The 17,000-nt window shown below is 41.6% G+C and overlaps 1 protein-coding gene across 1 annotated transcript in view; it reads left to right on the top strand.

Annotated features, from left to right (window-relative positions):
• Positions 1 to 15,086, top strand: part of GRPR (gastrin releasing peptide receptor) — a 33,760-nt gene extending 18,674 nt beyond the window's left edge. Inside the window, exons 3-4 of the mRNA XM_032100713.1 lie at positions 6,586 to 6,937; positions 9,449 to 15,086. Coding sequence (XP_031956604.1) covers positions 6,586 to 6,937; positions 9,449 to 9,841 — 745 coding nt within the window. The 3' untranslated portion in view covers positions 9,842 to 15,086. The remainder of the gene's footprint in view (positions 1 to 6,585; positions 6,938 to 9,448) is intronic.
• The last annotated feature ends 1,914 nt before the right edge of the window (positions 15,087 to 17,000 follow it).

The following is a 17,000-nucleotide window of genomic DNA, read 5'->3' on the forward strand; positions in this document are numbered from 1 at the left end:
TTACACATTCCTGGACTGAAATTATGATTTGTCCATATTCCAGGATGATGTAGCAGTATGCAGGTATACAGATTGAATTTTGAACATATGCTTTAAAAGTAAGAACTATGCCACTTCCATCAATGCCTCCTTTTTCTTTTCATTTATATGTTAAGTTAATAAAAAGAGAATGTAGGCAGTACCTGACAATGTATTTAAGATTTGCCCATTAGAGATGTCTTTGTGCCCATATGCAATTTACTGAAGATTTTAATAACAGATGTTCACTCAAGAATCATGCATAATAATGATAATCTTAACTAAGTATGCAGAAAGCAGATAGACCCAGAATAGGTTGTTGGAGTGTGTTGATGGGTTAGACAGTCTAGCAATTTTGTGGATTTACTGAATTGTCTTCAGAGCTATAAATATTCATAACATCCATGGTGGAAACAATAAGGAAAGTTTGTGGTATTGCATTTGTCATAAATTTCTTTGGATATTTAGTAAGACTTTTTTCTTGCTTTCCAGGTGGAGCATCACACTCAACAGGGCTCCATCTTCTTCATTTATGCAGTTTTTCCATAGCATCAATTTTTCTCTGTTGCCTGAGGCTTTTTTGAATGGTAATTGAGCCAGTCCTTCATATTATGTGGGCAAAACAATAATGTGATGCTAGTAGAACATAATTACAAAATCTCAGTGAAAGGATTTTTGTTCGGTCTGTTCTCGGGCCAGGGCCAGACCAATGTGCTCACATTAACCTTACAAACGGGAACAGATGTTTGGGGATCAGAGGGACAGCAAATTGCACTTTTCTCCCCATTTCAGTTACAAGGGGGAACAGAAGAAGTATGGGGGACATGCTGACTGAGAGGCAGTTCTTCCATAATTACCGCAGGAAGTCGTGGCAATTTCAGGAGCTCGTTTTCTAGAACTGGGAAGAACTCAGTGTTTTCACTTCTCAGCAATCTACATGACTGTTTCTGTAAGACATCACTCCATTCCAACCAACACCTGCTTTTTAAATTTAATTTTGAGATTCAAATTAGCTCAAATTAGCTTGAGAGATTCTCAAAATACAGCTCAGTTTAAACAGATTCAAAACTTCGTAAGCAGATATCTTACTTCAGAGAGAAAACAGAAAGTGTCAGTATGGCACATCTTTCCACCAGCCTGATGCAGTGTAAACAGTGAGACTGGTAATGAAGCAAGGGTGGACAAGGCTTCTGAAATCTTGTTTGAACAGGTTTTAACACACTTGGTTTTTAAAACCATTATAAAAATTCAGGAGTGGGGCACAGGATCTATTTATGTAAATGGTGTAGGACATAGTAACAGATGATACTGTTGGAGGAAACTTTCCTTGACAGTTAGGGACTCCTGCAAATTCATTTTGGAGGGACAGTGTTCCTTTCCTGTGGAAAAAGGATGGGTAGGCTTTTTTTTCTGTTATATTTCTTGCAGGTGTGAGGTTAAGCTGCAGAAAGATGGACGTGCTTGGAAGGACTGAGATAGAAAAGGGCAGTACTCTGTGGCAGAGCCTCTTTCAGCCATTTTTGCTCCCTACACTCCTGGGTCATGTACATTAGTTTTTTCTTGCTGGCATAAGGGAAGGGAGAAAGGCATTAATACAAAGCAATCATAAAAGAGGAGAGCAAACTGAGGCTGCCTATAGCACCAGCTTCTCCACACAGCAGAAAGTTACTTCCCTAAAAAAAAAAAACCAAAATGGGGAGTTAGTCATATGGAGCTAAATTAATTTTAAATCCCAGGAAAACAAATTATTTTCCTCCCCATGTTTTAGTTGTTTTAATTTAATTTTTGTGGCTGTTGTAACAGGCACAAGTAAGTGGATGAAGGCGACAGGAAAAAGCTGTGAAGGAAGCACTGAGGCTGCAGTCTTTATGGATAAGGTCCTTTCTTCCCCAGAGAGCAAAACTGCAGCCCCTCTATGCATAGAAATATATAGGCAGTATGGCTTTGAGGGCAAAGCCTGTTTATGCTTCAGGTGGTGTGTATTTTCTTGGCTCAGCTGAGGAGCACAAAGATGGCTAAAATATTTTTGTACCAACAGAGAAACTACACCTAGGAAACTTTGACATCCATTTGGGGGCATATTTTGGTTGGTATCTTTGGACAGTATATCTGTAACTGTATTTTTCATGCTACACCTTCTTCTGTGTTTATATTCGAAGCTGCAGCTTTGGGGCTAAGTGCATGGTATTAATCAATGTTTGCATACCGTGAGCTTTAGAGTACATTAGGTGATGCTATCATCAGTTACATTATAATTAACACAGGGACAACAACACAGTTTTCCTGTTTCCCTGGCATAGTAACCTCAGCAGGAAAGTATTTACCACACAAAGACCTTGGGTGCATCACATTTTAGTGGTTTATGGTCATTTCAGTAGCTTCAGTTGTGAGAAACAATAACTCAATGAGCACGATAGAGATCCTAAGGGATGTATAAAAGACATTTTCAAGGATTCAGTGGAGATGCACGTGCTGTGTGGGCTCCTACCAATCCACAATGAATTTTGGGGATTAAGTTAAAAAGTGATCAGGTGTTCCGGGTTGAAGCCACACAATCACCCACTTCCTCTTGGAGACTGACCTGGAGAATAGGGACAGCACCATGGTCACTGTGTCTGGTGTGGGGAGGATTTCCTTAGGGGGGAAATCCTCACGGTGCCTCATGAATTGCAATTGTATTAAGAGCACTGAGGATAGCCCCATGAGTAATTTCTGTTTGAGGGCTTCTGTGAGTGAGACTGCAAGACAAAGAGCTGACTGGCATCTATCCTGGCTGGGAGGTCATTGGCAGCTGCAGTGTACATGGCTGCTTCAAGTTGCTGCTTCACAGGTGAGAACAGGGAAATTCAAGCACTAGCAGTAGTAAAGATCAGCATCTTTTTCATATTTCCGATCAGATCAGCAACACAGTCATTTTCATCTGGGCTGTTTGGCATGAGTTCTTCACTGTGTCTTTTTTTATTCAACTGAATATTCAGAAGGCATATTTTTAAGTTTTGGCCTTTGTTGTAGGGCATGAATTGTACCTCTGGTTTTTAAGCTTTTCCAAAAATTTCTTTAAAAGCTGATAGGGAAAGTTTAGCTGAAAAAAAAATATGTATATTCCAAATAATAATTAAAGACTGAATGTGCGAGCAGCGGAGGGGATCAGTCCAGTGCCATGTCTAGATCTACTGCAGACAGTTGAACATGCAATGTGACACATACTCTAAGAGCCCATGTTTCTACCTGGGTTAAAAATAATGCTGTGGCAAGACCTTTGTATGAAAGCTCAGCTCCATGATGTCCATGGCTTCTCTAAGGTGTATAGGTATATTCATCAATGTCCCCTTCAAAGTGGATTGAAATATTCACATGCTGGATGTTAAATATGGGAAAGTTATGTGCCTTAGGCTAGCTCATTGAAAAAAAAAATGCAGGGGACAAAGCTGTGGAAAGCTTGAAATATTATTTGACATACAAACTGGAAATACACATGCTGAAAAGCAGAATGAGCTTCTACTCAAACCCAGTCTACCTTGATGAAGTTCTGAAGAAATGTCAAATAAATTATAAAACCCAGGCTTGACCCTGCCAGGAAAGTGGTGTGGAAAAGAAAAGGAGTGAAGGCATTTCTGAGCCCCACTCAGAAGCCAACCAGGAGGTGCAGCTTTTTCACACCCTGAACACCAGCAACAGGAAAATCTAGTGGTGTCTCAGCCCAAGCAGCAGCCTGGGGGGCCATTCCTCATGTGAATCCCCCACCCTCCGTGCCCTTTCCGGGAGCAGCCCCTACAGCTGCTCTCCAGAGCCCGAGCTGGCGTGGGAGAGTAGAGCAGCTGAAACACAAACTGGGAGAGACCCACTGACACATCAGCAAGGTGACTGGAAATGGGGATTCCTACCAGATCAGTACAGATCAGTCACACATCAATACTCGGAGACTAGCAGAGATTACTGGAGATCTCTGAATAAATTAACCCACAATCAAGGGAGTCACACAGTCAGCAAAATAATTTAATTTGACTGTCAGGCTATTAAGAAAGTATCTACCTGTGCTTCTGCACCTGAGAACTTGTATTTTCAAAGTCTGTTTTCTAGTTTTGTTTCTTCTGTTTTATCTTTCTGTTCTTTCACTCCCGTGTCTTGAGTCTACACTGAACCCCTTGCAATTAAAACCTTTCTCAGATCTTTTACATCTGCTGTAGGAGGTTTTAAAAAGAAACTGAATGCCTAGTAATCAGTGCCAGCATTCCTAAACATTTCTAATTAGATTCTGTCCAAATTAAATTGTTTGTAAATGCCATCTCTAATTAAAATGTGCTAATAACTTGAAATGGAGTAATTTTTTGTCTATTCCAACTCTGTTAATGTTAATAAAAATCAAACAATTTTGCTTTCTCTATATTCTTTAACTTATCCACGTTCCTGGAAAATAATACTGGAAAATATTCTCTCAACTGTCTATATTTTGTAAGAAAATCCCTGAAATAATCATGCTAACATTTCATGTTGATAAGCATACAGTAGACATCTGCAGAAAGACCTTTGAACCAAATAAATCTGCTAGTACCTTGATATATTATTAATTTCCTTTTGCATTTCTCTTCTTTAAGGTTTACTGAAGATTTTCAGTGAGCTAGTGTTTCTGTCAATAATCTATATCTGGACAATGAGACTATAAATTGAGCTATTTCAACAACACTCCTTTAGTAATCTGCCTAGCACTTCTGTTTTATGACTGCAATAGCCGGAGCATCATATTTGTTTAAGTGCCGTGACTTTCTTTGCCTGAGTTTATGATCTGGTGCTGGAAGATTGTGCTTTGTGGTATGACACCACTTAATCCCCAGTTTCAGAGTGGAAGTTAAAGAGGTGCTAAGCAAGCCTTAAAAATACTGTGTCTGGCCACTACAGCTGGAATAAAGGGGAGCTTGGAGCATAAGTGGTTAAACAGCAAACTACTGAGCACGGTATTCATAGTACATGAAAGCAAATGTCCTCTACACAAAACATCTGTATGAAGAAATATTTGCAAATGACAAAATAAATGTCCAGATACAGTCTTCATTAAAAAAGTATGTAACTATGTATGTAGTTATGTATACATGAATATAAGTATATGTATGTATATAAAATTCACACAGAGATATGGAGACACATATATACTTACATGAATGGAAAGTTAAGTATGCTGAGCAGGATATTGCATATAATCAGAAGTTGAATGCATGCTTAGCCTGCAAATAAAGCAGTTACCCAGTTAAAACAGGGCAGGACTGATGGGCTCCTCTTTCAGATTCTGAGCTTTCGGATAATGCAGGCTATAGCAGATGGGGAGTCATGGAGTGTCTGTAGAGTGTGGGTTTGGGCTGCGCGTGGAGGGGCCCTGGTGTGCTGCCTGGACTCGGGCAGGGTGTTGTGCTCACTGCCTCTGCTCCCACCCGGGTGCCCAGTTCAACTGTGTGAAGGAGCCAGGATGCTGGAAGGAGCTTAGAAATGGACTCTGAAGCAGCTGATGGGATGCCTGCCATGCCAAAGTGGGCTGGGACAGCCCAGGACCCAGGCACACACCGATCCCCAGGGAGCAGTGAGCAAAGGGGAGCCAAATGCACCATGGGCAGAGTGAGACAGAACCTGAAAGAAATATCTAACAGTTTGTAACTGTTATAATAATGACCCTACATGCTAATTTGTGAAACCTGTAGATACTCCTTCCTAATTATGGTTTTTTTCTTCTACCATGTTTCTTAAATGCATATGCGAGTTGCAGTTTACTTAGAGTGTCAAATCCTGCCAGAGCAGGGCTCCAGCATATATGAAGCACTGATGCTTTCCATTCCTCTCACTGTGCAGACCAATTTCAAATAAGTTTAATTCTGTGATATTCTTGGATTCTAAAGTACAATTTTCTGAAAGGCTGAAATCATGAAAGACAAAATTTCAAATAAAAAAATATATCTACATATCTAGAATAGCAAGCAATAATGTGGAGTTTTTCCTGCGAGAAGCTCAGTTAGGTATTCTGGCTGCTTAACCTGAATGCATTGAGTTAGAGAAAACTCTTGCCAGCTACACCACCAAACAGCAATTAAAACAGGAAACATGCTCTTTGTAGCTTGAGAAAAAATAAGGAGGCCAGTATACGCACAACTTGAAATGTGTGGCAAAATCGCAGCCCAGTTTCCTTCAACACTATTCTGTGAAGGGGTTTAAGCTGCTGTAAACTTTTGAAGGGAAGTCTATGATTGCACTTCCTGTCTTAATGCTATTTGGACATATATTAATGTCATTAATATTAATTAACATGTTAATGTCAGGGAGCCCTGTGCTTTGTCAGGTCAATTACAAATTAAATGAACTCATAATCAACACACATGAAACTGAATGAACTGATGACAGGTGGCTCTGATTTAAAATGAGAAATCTATTGAAAACATTGAAATTTAAAACATCAGAAAAAATCCAATCTGGAGTAAAGAATGGCTTTGTTGGGGTTTTAATTCTGAACAGAAGGGAAAAGCAGGAATACTATGCTCGAATGTTTAGGCCAATAAACTATTTCCTTTTTTTTGTTTGTTTTTTTAGGTATAAAGCTATAGTAAGGCCAATGGAGATCCAAGCATCCCATGCACTGATGAAGATTTGTGTGAGAGCTGCTATAATCTGGATTGTATCCATGTTGCTTGCCATCCCTGAAGCAGTGTTTTCAGATCTGCACCCTTTCCATGACAAAGGGACTAATAAAACTTTTATCAGCTGTGCTCCTTACCCACATTCAGATGGGCTGCATCCCAAAATTCACTCAATGGCATCATTTCTCATATTTTATATCATTCCCCTATCTGTCATTTCAGTATATTATTATTTTATTGCTAAGAATTTGATCCGGAGTGCTTACAACATCCCCGTGGAAGGAAACGTGCATGTGAGGAAACAGGTAGAGATTTGACTTTCTTCAAAAATCCACATTCTCTGTGAATCTGGGAGGAGAGAGAGAATACAGGAAAATTTATACTGTGAAACCGTGTATATCGTGCTGATTTTAATAGATTAGGTGGGGTAAAAGAATGAAAATGGTTGAAAGAAGCCACGATGCAGGGCTAAACAGTTAAAGCATCTCCTCTTTGTAAGTTCAGAGACTTTGGCAGAGTGGTTACCATGGCAAGCATAGCAGGACACCCTTGCCAAAGCCTAGGAAGGTATTGACTAGGATACAGGGAAAGAGGCAGAGCTAAGTGTTTACAGATTGAAGCAAAGGGGTGATATAGGAGAAAATCAAAACTTCACAAAGTTGCTTTGTCAGAGAGAAGACCTTGCCTGTTTCTAAACAGCCTGTTTACCTTGATGCATTTATCTGACTTGCCTTACCTCTTCCTTTTAAACGAGGTGCGCTTCAACCTCAGCTAAACTGGCACAAATGGTTCTAAGCTGCGCAATTGTCCACTCAATTGCACCCAGCTGACACCTCCACCTTAGGCTGACCCAACACAATCATCTCACATAGCCTTCAGGTGCTGTGCTGAATCATTAGGGCTGGAAAGACTTTGGTTCTTCCCATCAAATGGTGTGAGATCCCTGAAATCCTTGTCCTTTTTCACTTCTGAATGTGCGTAAATCTTCCCCCCCCCCCGCCCCCCGCAGGCCATTCCTCTGCTGATTCAATGGCTGTTTTGATTAGTGGCAATAAAGTGAACAGTACAAGCAGCCCTTTCCCCTTTTGGTTTTGGGGAGAGAGCTCTAAAGAAAGAAAAAGGCCAGGCTGCACTCTAGCACTCTCCGTCCATCATTCCCGTCCTGCTGTGCATTCAACTGCTATACGTCTCCATTTGAGATAACTGGTATCGATTTCTTTATTGCGTTGCTTCCTTTCTTTATAGTGCAGATGTGGCCTCAATAGCCCTATATCAAATTAAGAATACATTTAAAAAGCATATATGGTTAGCCAAGGAGAGCCCTTTCTCAAAGGATTTAATTTTCAGCCGTCTCTCTAGAGACGTTATCACCTGGTACATGTCAGTCCTTCCTGAGCTCAATGGCTGATTTTTAGTTGGTGCCGTTAAAGGGGCACAGAATAAAGTCAAAATGGGCTTGTCATGTCTCTCCTGCCTGCTTCCTGCTTGCAGCTGTCCTGAGAATAGATCAGCCTGTGTAAGATGCTCAGTTTCTGATTTACCTGTGCAGCTTGGAAGGGGGATGAGGATGGGGAAGTGTCCTGGGAGCCGGGCCAGGCACTGTGGCCACACTGTTGCAGGAGCAAGGGCAGCAGGGCTGGGGCCAGGAGCAGTTGGAGGCCATTCACATCCTATTTAAATACAATAAGTGGGATGCAGCTAATTCCCTAGGAGTGTCTGAGGAGCATTACTGGGATTACCACAGAGGAGAACATTAGGAAGCCCTAAAAGGTCAGCAGTGTTACACTTTCCAATCCTGCAAACTCTGGTCACACTACCTCACACAGGGAGGCAGTGCATTTTAGCAGGTTTTTCTGGGCAACCCTGTCTGTCCTCTCATTTTGGGCAACCTCCTTCATGGCTTTTGTGTTCATTAGGAAGAGAGATATGTTTTTCAGTGGCTTTGTTATCTTAGTGTGCAGCACTTGTGGTCAAAAGACAAGGTATAGCTTATCTCAGCTCCCCTCAGTTGAGAAATACCTTTGGGTTGAGTCCAAGCCTGTAGAAGTAAGTAAAACAAAAGTGTGGCTGCTCTGCATGAAGGTTATACTGCATGCTAGCTGGCTTTGTGAATGCACCTTTCCCTGACAAAGCTCAGATTATGCTGAAAGGTGGTCACCCATCGATTCGCCACCTGTAGCTCTCTCCTGGTGGCTCCAGTGCTTTCAGCTGAAGGGTCCACCTCGCTGCTGCCTTGGTGTTTCTCCAAGTACAGAATATCCTCTCTCTGTTTCTCCATCTCCTCCAGACTCTGAGTGCTGCACTTGGTCTCAAAGGGCTGTGAGCTCTTGACAGCACTTTTGTGTACATACACCACATGGCCCCGTGGCAGAATGTCCTGCCTCTGAGCTCTGTGAAATATTCCAGATTCCCACATGATAACTGATTATAGTAATAGTAATAATAATAAGGTGATATATTAAAATTACATATGATTGTATATATTATGTGTGGATAACTAATGAAGATTGTCCACACTTTTGTTGCCAGAGCTGGGATTTTGCAAAGTGACAAGCCATTGGAATTTTATTTCTAAACAGGAAAGGAAAGACTACTTCTTATGTAATAAATTTTCAGAATTATTTGTTTATAAGGGAAAGGGGTTGAGGAGAGACAAGGAGAGTTCTTGACTGTGTTTACGTGCAGTCCAGATTTCCCTGCTCTGGACATGCCACCTGCCATATGTTAGCCTGAAAGCTGCAGCACTGGCAAAAATAGCCAGCCACTGGTCTGAGCTAGGAATAGCAGCTAATCTGTGTTTCTCTTTCTTCGTCCAGATTGAGTCCCGTAAGCGCCTGGCCAGGACCGTGCTGGTCTTCGTGTGCCTCTTTGCCTTCTGCTGGCTGCCCACTCACATCATCTATTTATACCGCTCCTACCACTACTCTGAGGTGGACACCTCAGTGCTGCATTTCATTGCCAGCATCTGCGCTCGGATCCTGGCCTTCACTAACTCTTGTGTCAACCCCTTTGCTCTCTACTTGCTCAGCAAGAGCTTTCGGAAGCAGTTCAACAACCAGCTGCTGTGCTGCAGAGCTCGCCTCCTCATCCGCTCCCACAGCATGGCCAGGAGCACGACACGAATGACCTCCCTCAAGAGCACCAACCACTCCCTGGCCACCTTCAGCCTGATCAATGGCAACCACATCTGCCACGAAGGCTGTGTTTAAAGGGCACAGTCAGGGACATAAAGTGCTGAGCACAGCTGCCAGGCTTTGCTCCGTGGGGTTGGGGAGCAGCGCACACATGCATGCACACACGCATGCAAGGAGGTGTGGTGTGCTCAGAGAACTCAGAGGAGCTTGAAGCATCCAGCATTTCATCTTGGGATGAAGTTGAAGCATCCAGAATTTCACCCTGGACTGAGGCATCGCCGGAGCATCAGATCATTGAGCACCAGCCCACAGGATCTCCCTGGGAACTGCTGCTGTGCTTTCAGTGAGAGCAAAATGAGCACTTTAAGATCAAATCTCTTTTGGCTCTGCAGAATCACATCCTGCTCAATCCCAAATTTATGCAGACTTACAGCAGTGATAAAGACCATATGAGGTGCACACAATTTCTCAGAACAGTTGCATCCATCATTTCATGGTGTAATGTATTTTGACATAGAAAAAAATACATTTAAATAAGGTAAATTTACAAAGGAGTTCACCATAGGTCATTTACAGACTTTTCAAGCATTTATTAATTTTCTGAGTACAGTATTAATTCATGGTCTGAAAGATATCAAGAGTTTACTGGGGCATGTCAGTGGCTCCATTTGAAATGAGCAGTATCTTGCACCACGTCAATGTGAAAGCAGTAACGTGAATAAATGTGAGTTGAAATATGTTTACAGCTTTCAACTGTGTGAGCTTTTGCCATGTTGCGGAGGACACAGCAGGGCAATTTCCAAGCATTACTGTTTTGTTCTTCCTGTCTTCAAAGGTGTGAGATAGTGAATGATCCACCACCCAAGTGGTACCACAAAATTTTAGTTGGGTTTGGCTAAGGGCAGGCAATAGCAGAAACTGAAGTACAGCTATTTTTCTTGTAGTAGTGCTTTGTAAAACACTTGTTTTTCAGCAAAACCTGTCAACAATGCAAGGTCTGATCTCCAACCTACATTTTTTCCTGCTGTATTCACAGAAATCTGTGGAGACAGAGTGCCAAAACTGATTGGAGAATCAGGTCTACTGTAATGTTCACCCCAGAACAAGTCCTGTGCCGGGTATCATCTATTCTGGAAACAAGAGCACAGTGTCCTGCAGATAACAAACTCCTGAAGCACCTGGGCTATAAGACAAGCAATGAAGCTGCACACCTGATAAATAAAACTGCTGCCAAATGAGGCCATAAACCAATCACTGCAGCAGACTATTGGGTTTTTAATGGCCCTTATCCTCTTTTATTAATTTTCTCCTTTTTGTTTCTTTTCTTCTTTGCCTCTGTTTCACGAGTTCTTTTACTCAGAGTTCAGATTGAAACGCAGGAGATGCCAGGGGCTTCTTCTTCTAATTGGTGTTTATTATTTCTTATCTATAGCACAGCTGCACGGAATGTGCCTCTAAGTTAACAAGGTGGAAAATGGCCCTGAAGTTCTAACTTCCAAGGCCATTTAAAGTCCACACTATCCAATTATGGAATGCCAACTAATTTATTTTTACTTATAATCCAATAACTAATTATTCATGATCCACACTGCGGGTTTTTTGAACCAATACCAAACACCTAGATTTGTGATGAAGAAGGAGGAAAGAAGAACAAACCTATGCCCCAAATCCTCCATCTTGTTACTAGATCCCATAAACCTTATTTTTCTACATCTCTACATATTCCACCCAGTGACAAAACTTTAATTACACAGCAACAATCTCAGTGCTATTACATAATCTGGGAAGTTCTTCCCAAGGCCTCAGGTCAAATGCACTGTGCTTTTGAAGATCGTTACCTGTCAGCACTGAAAGACTGACAGTCTCTGAACCCAGGATTCCAACATCTCCCCCTCCTGTTTGAACCATGAGCACTGCTTTAACTGCTTTCTTAAACCATTGTCGGATACACTGAAGTAGACAAGGTACAAGTACCATGATGACTATGACAATCAAAACATACATGCCCACTCTCAAAAGCTCTCTCCATAGTGGAGCGAGGCTCAACCAATCAGACAGATCATCCAAACATGATCCTCTTTCAGCTTTGAGTTTAGTGAGACCTTCTTCTAATTGTTGGATGCTCTTGTGTATTGATACAGAATGGTCAGAAAGGTTCATGCAACACATTCCATCAAAGTCTGCATCCGTGTCTGTGCACTAACAAAAGGAAATCTATTGCTATTTGCTATTTGCTAAGTTGCATGTCTTACACTTTGAACATTTGTTAACAAGTTGCTCAATGCGAGAGAAATGGCATGAGAGTTCTTACTTAGCCAACAGCCTAATTGATTCAATTGTTTCAAGGCTGCTCCTGCAGCAGCATGAAGTACAAAGAGAGCTGCAGCAAACCTTCTTCCAAAATTCCAAGCTTTAAAATTACCATTACAATCAGGTGTCTATTGGTCAACAAATCTTTTTTCTCTATGCTTGTGTTCTTTAATCATTTTTATGTTAGGTGTTAGTAAAGTAAGTCTCCCAATGCTGCATGGTCCACCTTTGGGGTTTGATGGAATGGCAGACCAAACTCTATTTCCACAAATGAAAAAGTCTCCTTGTGGTAATTGTAAAGGAACATCGTTGGGTGCTGTGTACAAGACTAAAATTCTCTGAACCCAGGATTCCAACACTCTTTGATGATGATCCTTTTCATTACCACACCAAAAGATAAATGAAAGCTGGTAAAACTTTGTCCTGGGTTTGCTCTGTGTTTGTAGAAAAAGTCATGTGTGCAGTGTAAAAGCACTCAGCCCTGCATCTGCAACTGCTTTGTGATGCTAGTGGGAGCTGGTGTCTCCAAGGGCTCAAACAGGCTCTGATGCCAAAGACAGAGCTCTGAAAACTTCACCTGATTTTTCCTTTTGTCCTCCAGATGAGATTGGACATGCAGGTACATGAGCTCAGGATGTGGCCACACCACTGTGCTGATGTGCTGCTAAGGGCAACACTGCCCTGTTCCCCCACCAGCCCTGGGCACTGACACCTGTGTCACCCCCTCCTGCAGTCATAAGTGCCCTCACATCCTAATCAGCCTGAAAACTAATGGGATAGGGTTATTTTATAGATGAGTCAATTCCCTTGCTTGGCTGACTGTGTCACTATGATGTTAATTTCAATTTACTGAGCTATCTAAGGTCCTCATTTATTAAAATTTTCAGTGCTTTCCCCAGTGTTTACTATAAAGCCACATACAGTACCAGACGCTCAGTCTGCAAACATTTCAGAGAGTTTGGTTGAGTTTTGAGCTGTTTATGACATTTCAAAATGAGAAAAATTTATCTGGCCTAAGGTATTTTTATAAAATATTTTCTTTAACCTTGTAAGAATTTAATCAAAGGCAAGCAGGAATTACATACTTCAACAGCAACCACACCAGGTGTGCTACATGATGTGTCCTCCTGTTCAGTAACAAACAAGAGATTACTCTTGTTCTACAAGAGACTTCAAAAGTTTCTGAATTTTTTTTTTTCTGAGCGAAGGGGCTAAAATCATAAATCATGAATCATAAAAATGAGAAAATCATAAATATGGGGAGAAGAGCAGTGTTATAACTCCCTTAGGGCTAAGCTGAATCAATTACTCTGCCTCTCTGAGAAAGGTGCTGTTTTGAACACAGGAGAGTTATGAAGATTCAGCACTGCAGATTTAAATAAGTGGTATTGATTTTACCCTTTTCTTACAAACAGAGGTAGTGACTCCTCCAAGAACAGGAAAGATGGTTATGGCTGTGGTCTGGAAAATGCTTTCCAGAAAGGCAGCTGCAGGTTGTTCACATGTGTCACAGCCTCACTCCTACCTAAGTTGCTCAGTATTATTTAGTGGTGACCTCACTGCTGGTTGAACTCAAGGACCTTAGAGGTCTTTCCAACCTTAATGATTTTGTGATTCTATGATTCCTTTTAACTTGGTTTTTGCATCTGATAGGCATAAATTTAGGGGGAGCTCCATGTAAAATGCAATCCTTTCATCAGAATCTAAGATAAATACAAGTTATTTTAATATTTAGAAAATTAGATCTAGTCTTTTCAAATGAGATGTCAATTTGCATTAACATTCTTCATTTTATTCAGATCCTGGCTCCCTGTTCAATATCTTTAAGACAATTTAGTGGGTCTGTGGGAAAAAAAAATGCATTGAAAAAAGTTCCTTGCAAAAAGTATTTTGAAATGTATTTCACAAACTTGCACTCATTTTTTAATGCCTTTGAAAGAGCAAACCTGAGGTTGAAATTGTTTCTCTTTCATCCTCATATTAAAATAATGAAATAAATTCAGTTCAGCAGTTGAGGTCAGGGAAGGAAGGAAGATTCAAGAAAGTTTTCTGAAATATCCCAGCATGTAACTGAAATATTTGTAGCTGCAATTTTGTGTGTGTTTCTCATTCCTTGTCTCATTACCTTGGTTTCAAAAACACGATGTACTTTACACTGCCGCAGCAGCCTGATCCCTTATCTAGAGCTCTCGCAGTGTTTGCTGGCACAGCTGCAGTGCTGATTCTTTCAACCTGGAGCGTTGTCTGCAGTGTTTTGTTTGTTTGGTAAATTTCAAAGTGCCGAAGATAAAACCTGTGCCCAAGATACAACTCAAGAAAACCTGTGCCCAAGATAAAATCCTGGCAGGCAACTCCAGCACTGTGCACTCAGGTACTGCCCAGTCCTGGGAAGCTTTGCAGTCCCTGGCTGTGACCCTGGGGTGGCTCTGCACCCCCTTTTCAGCTCTGCTCTCTCCATCAGCACTGGAAGCATTGCAGTAATGACTCAGACCATGTTGTGTAAGGAATGCTGTGTTTCAGTGACCCTGAAATCCCTGGCTCCTGGGAGGCTGAAGAATTTTCCTGCTGGGTCCACACAGACATGTCTAAAAGTGGAAAGGTGAAATTTGCTTTGAACAAGGCAGCCCTTTGGGTTCAGTCTGCCCTGTCCTGTGTGACACATGGCAGTTGTGTCATTTCGACTATCTGCAGGGTGGAGGTGTGGGAAAAATGGTCCCTGGGTGAGAACGTGGGTGTTACACAGCGGGGAAATATTGCTGTTCCCCACAGGGCAGCTGTGCTTTCGTCCTGGGTCACAAGTGCTACTGGGCAGAGTTATTAAAAGTACATAGCTGCCATTTGCTGAATTGGTGTGAAATGCTAAATTAATGTCAAACAGGAATAAATCCAGTATCTGAAGGGGGACTACAGGGAAGCCGGAGAGCCACCCTCCATCGGGGACTGTAGTGATAGGACAATGGGTTCAGACTCAAAGAGGGGAGATTTAGGTTAGATACACAGAAGAAATTCTTTACTGTGAGAGTGTGAGGCACAGGAAGAGGTTGTCCAGGGAAGCTGTGGATACACCATCCCTGGAAGTGTTCAAGCCCAGGCTGGATGAGGCTCTGAGCAACCTGATCTAGTGGAAGGTGTCCATGCCCATTGGAGGGGGGTTGGAACAAGATGATCTTTATGGTTCCTTCCAAACCAAACCATTTTATGATTCTATATTATGTTCATGCTTATACTGAGTTATGTCCATGCTTACTCAGGAGAAATTAAATAGGATAAAACATGGTTCTTCATCAGGAATTTAAATTTTTCTGAGATTCCTGAATTCCCTTCATTTACACTGAACCTGGTGGGAGATGAAGATGCCGAGTAAATCACAGCTTTCAGCTGTTCTTGCTTTAGTTTAGGATTATCAGGTACAATTTCTCTCTAAAACTATTTATTCTAGGTTTGAAAAATCACCACAAAGGATCAAAAAGCATAGAAGCTTTCTAATACTGACACCAGGTAAACAATTCAGATTCCTCATCTCTGTCTACAAGGGGCATTTTTTTTTTGCAGTATTTCCAAATATTGCCTTTTAGAAAATGTTTAAATATGAAAAATCAAAGATGTGTGATTCTGCTGCATGGCAACAATAGGTGCAAGCAAGAAAAAAATATCAGATGATGGAAGAGTTTTACTTTTAAACACAAATATTTATTTATGAAAATACTTGTTGAACTCAAATAGTTATTTTTTTAAATCCAGGTGATGAATTTTTCTTTGTTTTAAACAAATAAACAAAAATTCAAAGCACCTCTATGCACCTAACAAGAAAACAGGAAACCTGTTACTGATATGTGTAATCCTGATTCTCCCAATTAGCTTGATTTATGTGGAATGAATGTTATAGTTAAAACCCAGAAAAATTACACTTTTGTGCATGGTTTGGCAGAAATAATATACATTCTTCCTCATTTTTCTGACAAAATACATTTTTTTACAGCAGAAAACCATCTGTGGGTATTCAGTTGGGAAGAAAACCCTGTCTTTCAGCCTTCTTTAAAGGCAAGAAGCTCAGTGCTGCTTATCTGAGCAGTGAGCAATCCCCTGAACGCTAACTGCTCATTGTTAGTGCTGGGCCATGATAACAGGTAGCTTATCCTCTCCATACTGGGAAACCACAGCCGGTGATGGGCCTCTATCATTCACCATAAATCATTAGAGATTACTGATATTGCCCTTTCCAAGAGGAAGGTAGCAGCAGTTCAAGGATGCAAGGAAATATTTTGACGGCGTTGTTCAAACCTCCACCTCAATGAAATATTTGTGCCACCCTCACTTCATTTTAATTTTTGTTTGTAATTTTTATGACACCATCTTTATATGTGATACTGTATTTTAAACCTGGAAAACATAGATGGAAGATAGCTGACTTTAGCTGATTTAGGTCTTCTGTAAATTGATATTTATTTAGGAACAAAAAAGTTGTTGGGCTGTAAAATGTATTTTAGCTTGGGTGGCTACAGACTCCCCACCCAAGCAAGTTCAGCCAGCCTGCAGAGGGGCTCAGCAGATGAGCTGGACAAGCTGCTCTTGCTGCAGCCCTCCCTGACACAGGGTGTTTCTTGCAGGGGCTGTACATCTCACATGCACCACTACAGCCAGACCCTCCCCAGAGCCAGGAGCCCTGGGCCAGCCCTGTGCTCACACACCCCTTTCTGGTCAGACCACCTTGTCCCTGACCCCTCTCTCCTCCCAGAACAGCTTGCAGGGGTCCACCCCTGCCATCCTGCCTGCAGCTGGGGCTGTAAGCAGCTGGACAGCCTCCTGCAAGACCTCTGGAAGAGGCACTACACATCTCCAAATCATGCTTAGGCACACCACGTCCTGTTCACTCAGGCCCAGGCTACAGATCTCCTAGAACTTACTTCTCCCTTGTAATAGCTTC

Source organism: Corvus moneduloides, chromosome 2, assembly GCF_009650955.1.
Source record: "Corvus moneduloides isolate bCorMon1 chromosome 2, bCorMon1.pri, whole genome shotgun sequence".
In the NCBI taxonomy this organism is placed as follows: Eukaryota; Metazoa; Chordata; class Aves; order Passeriformes; family Corvidae; genus Corvus; species Corvus moneduloides.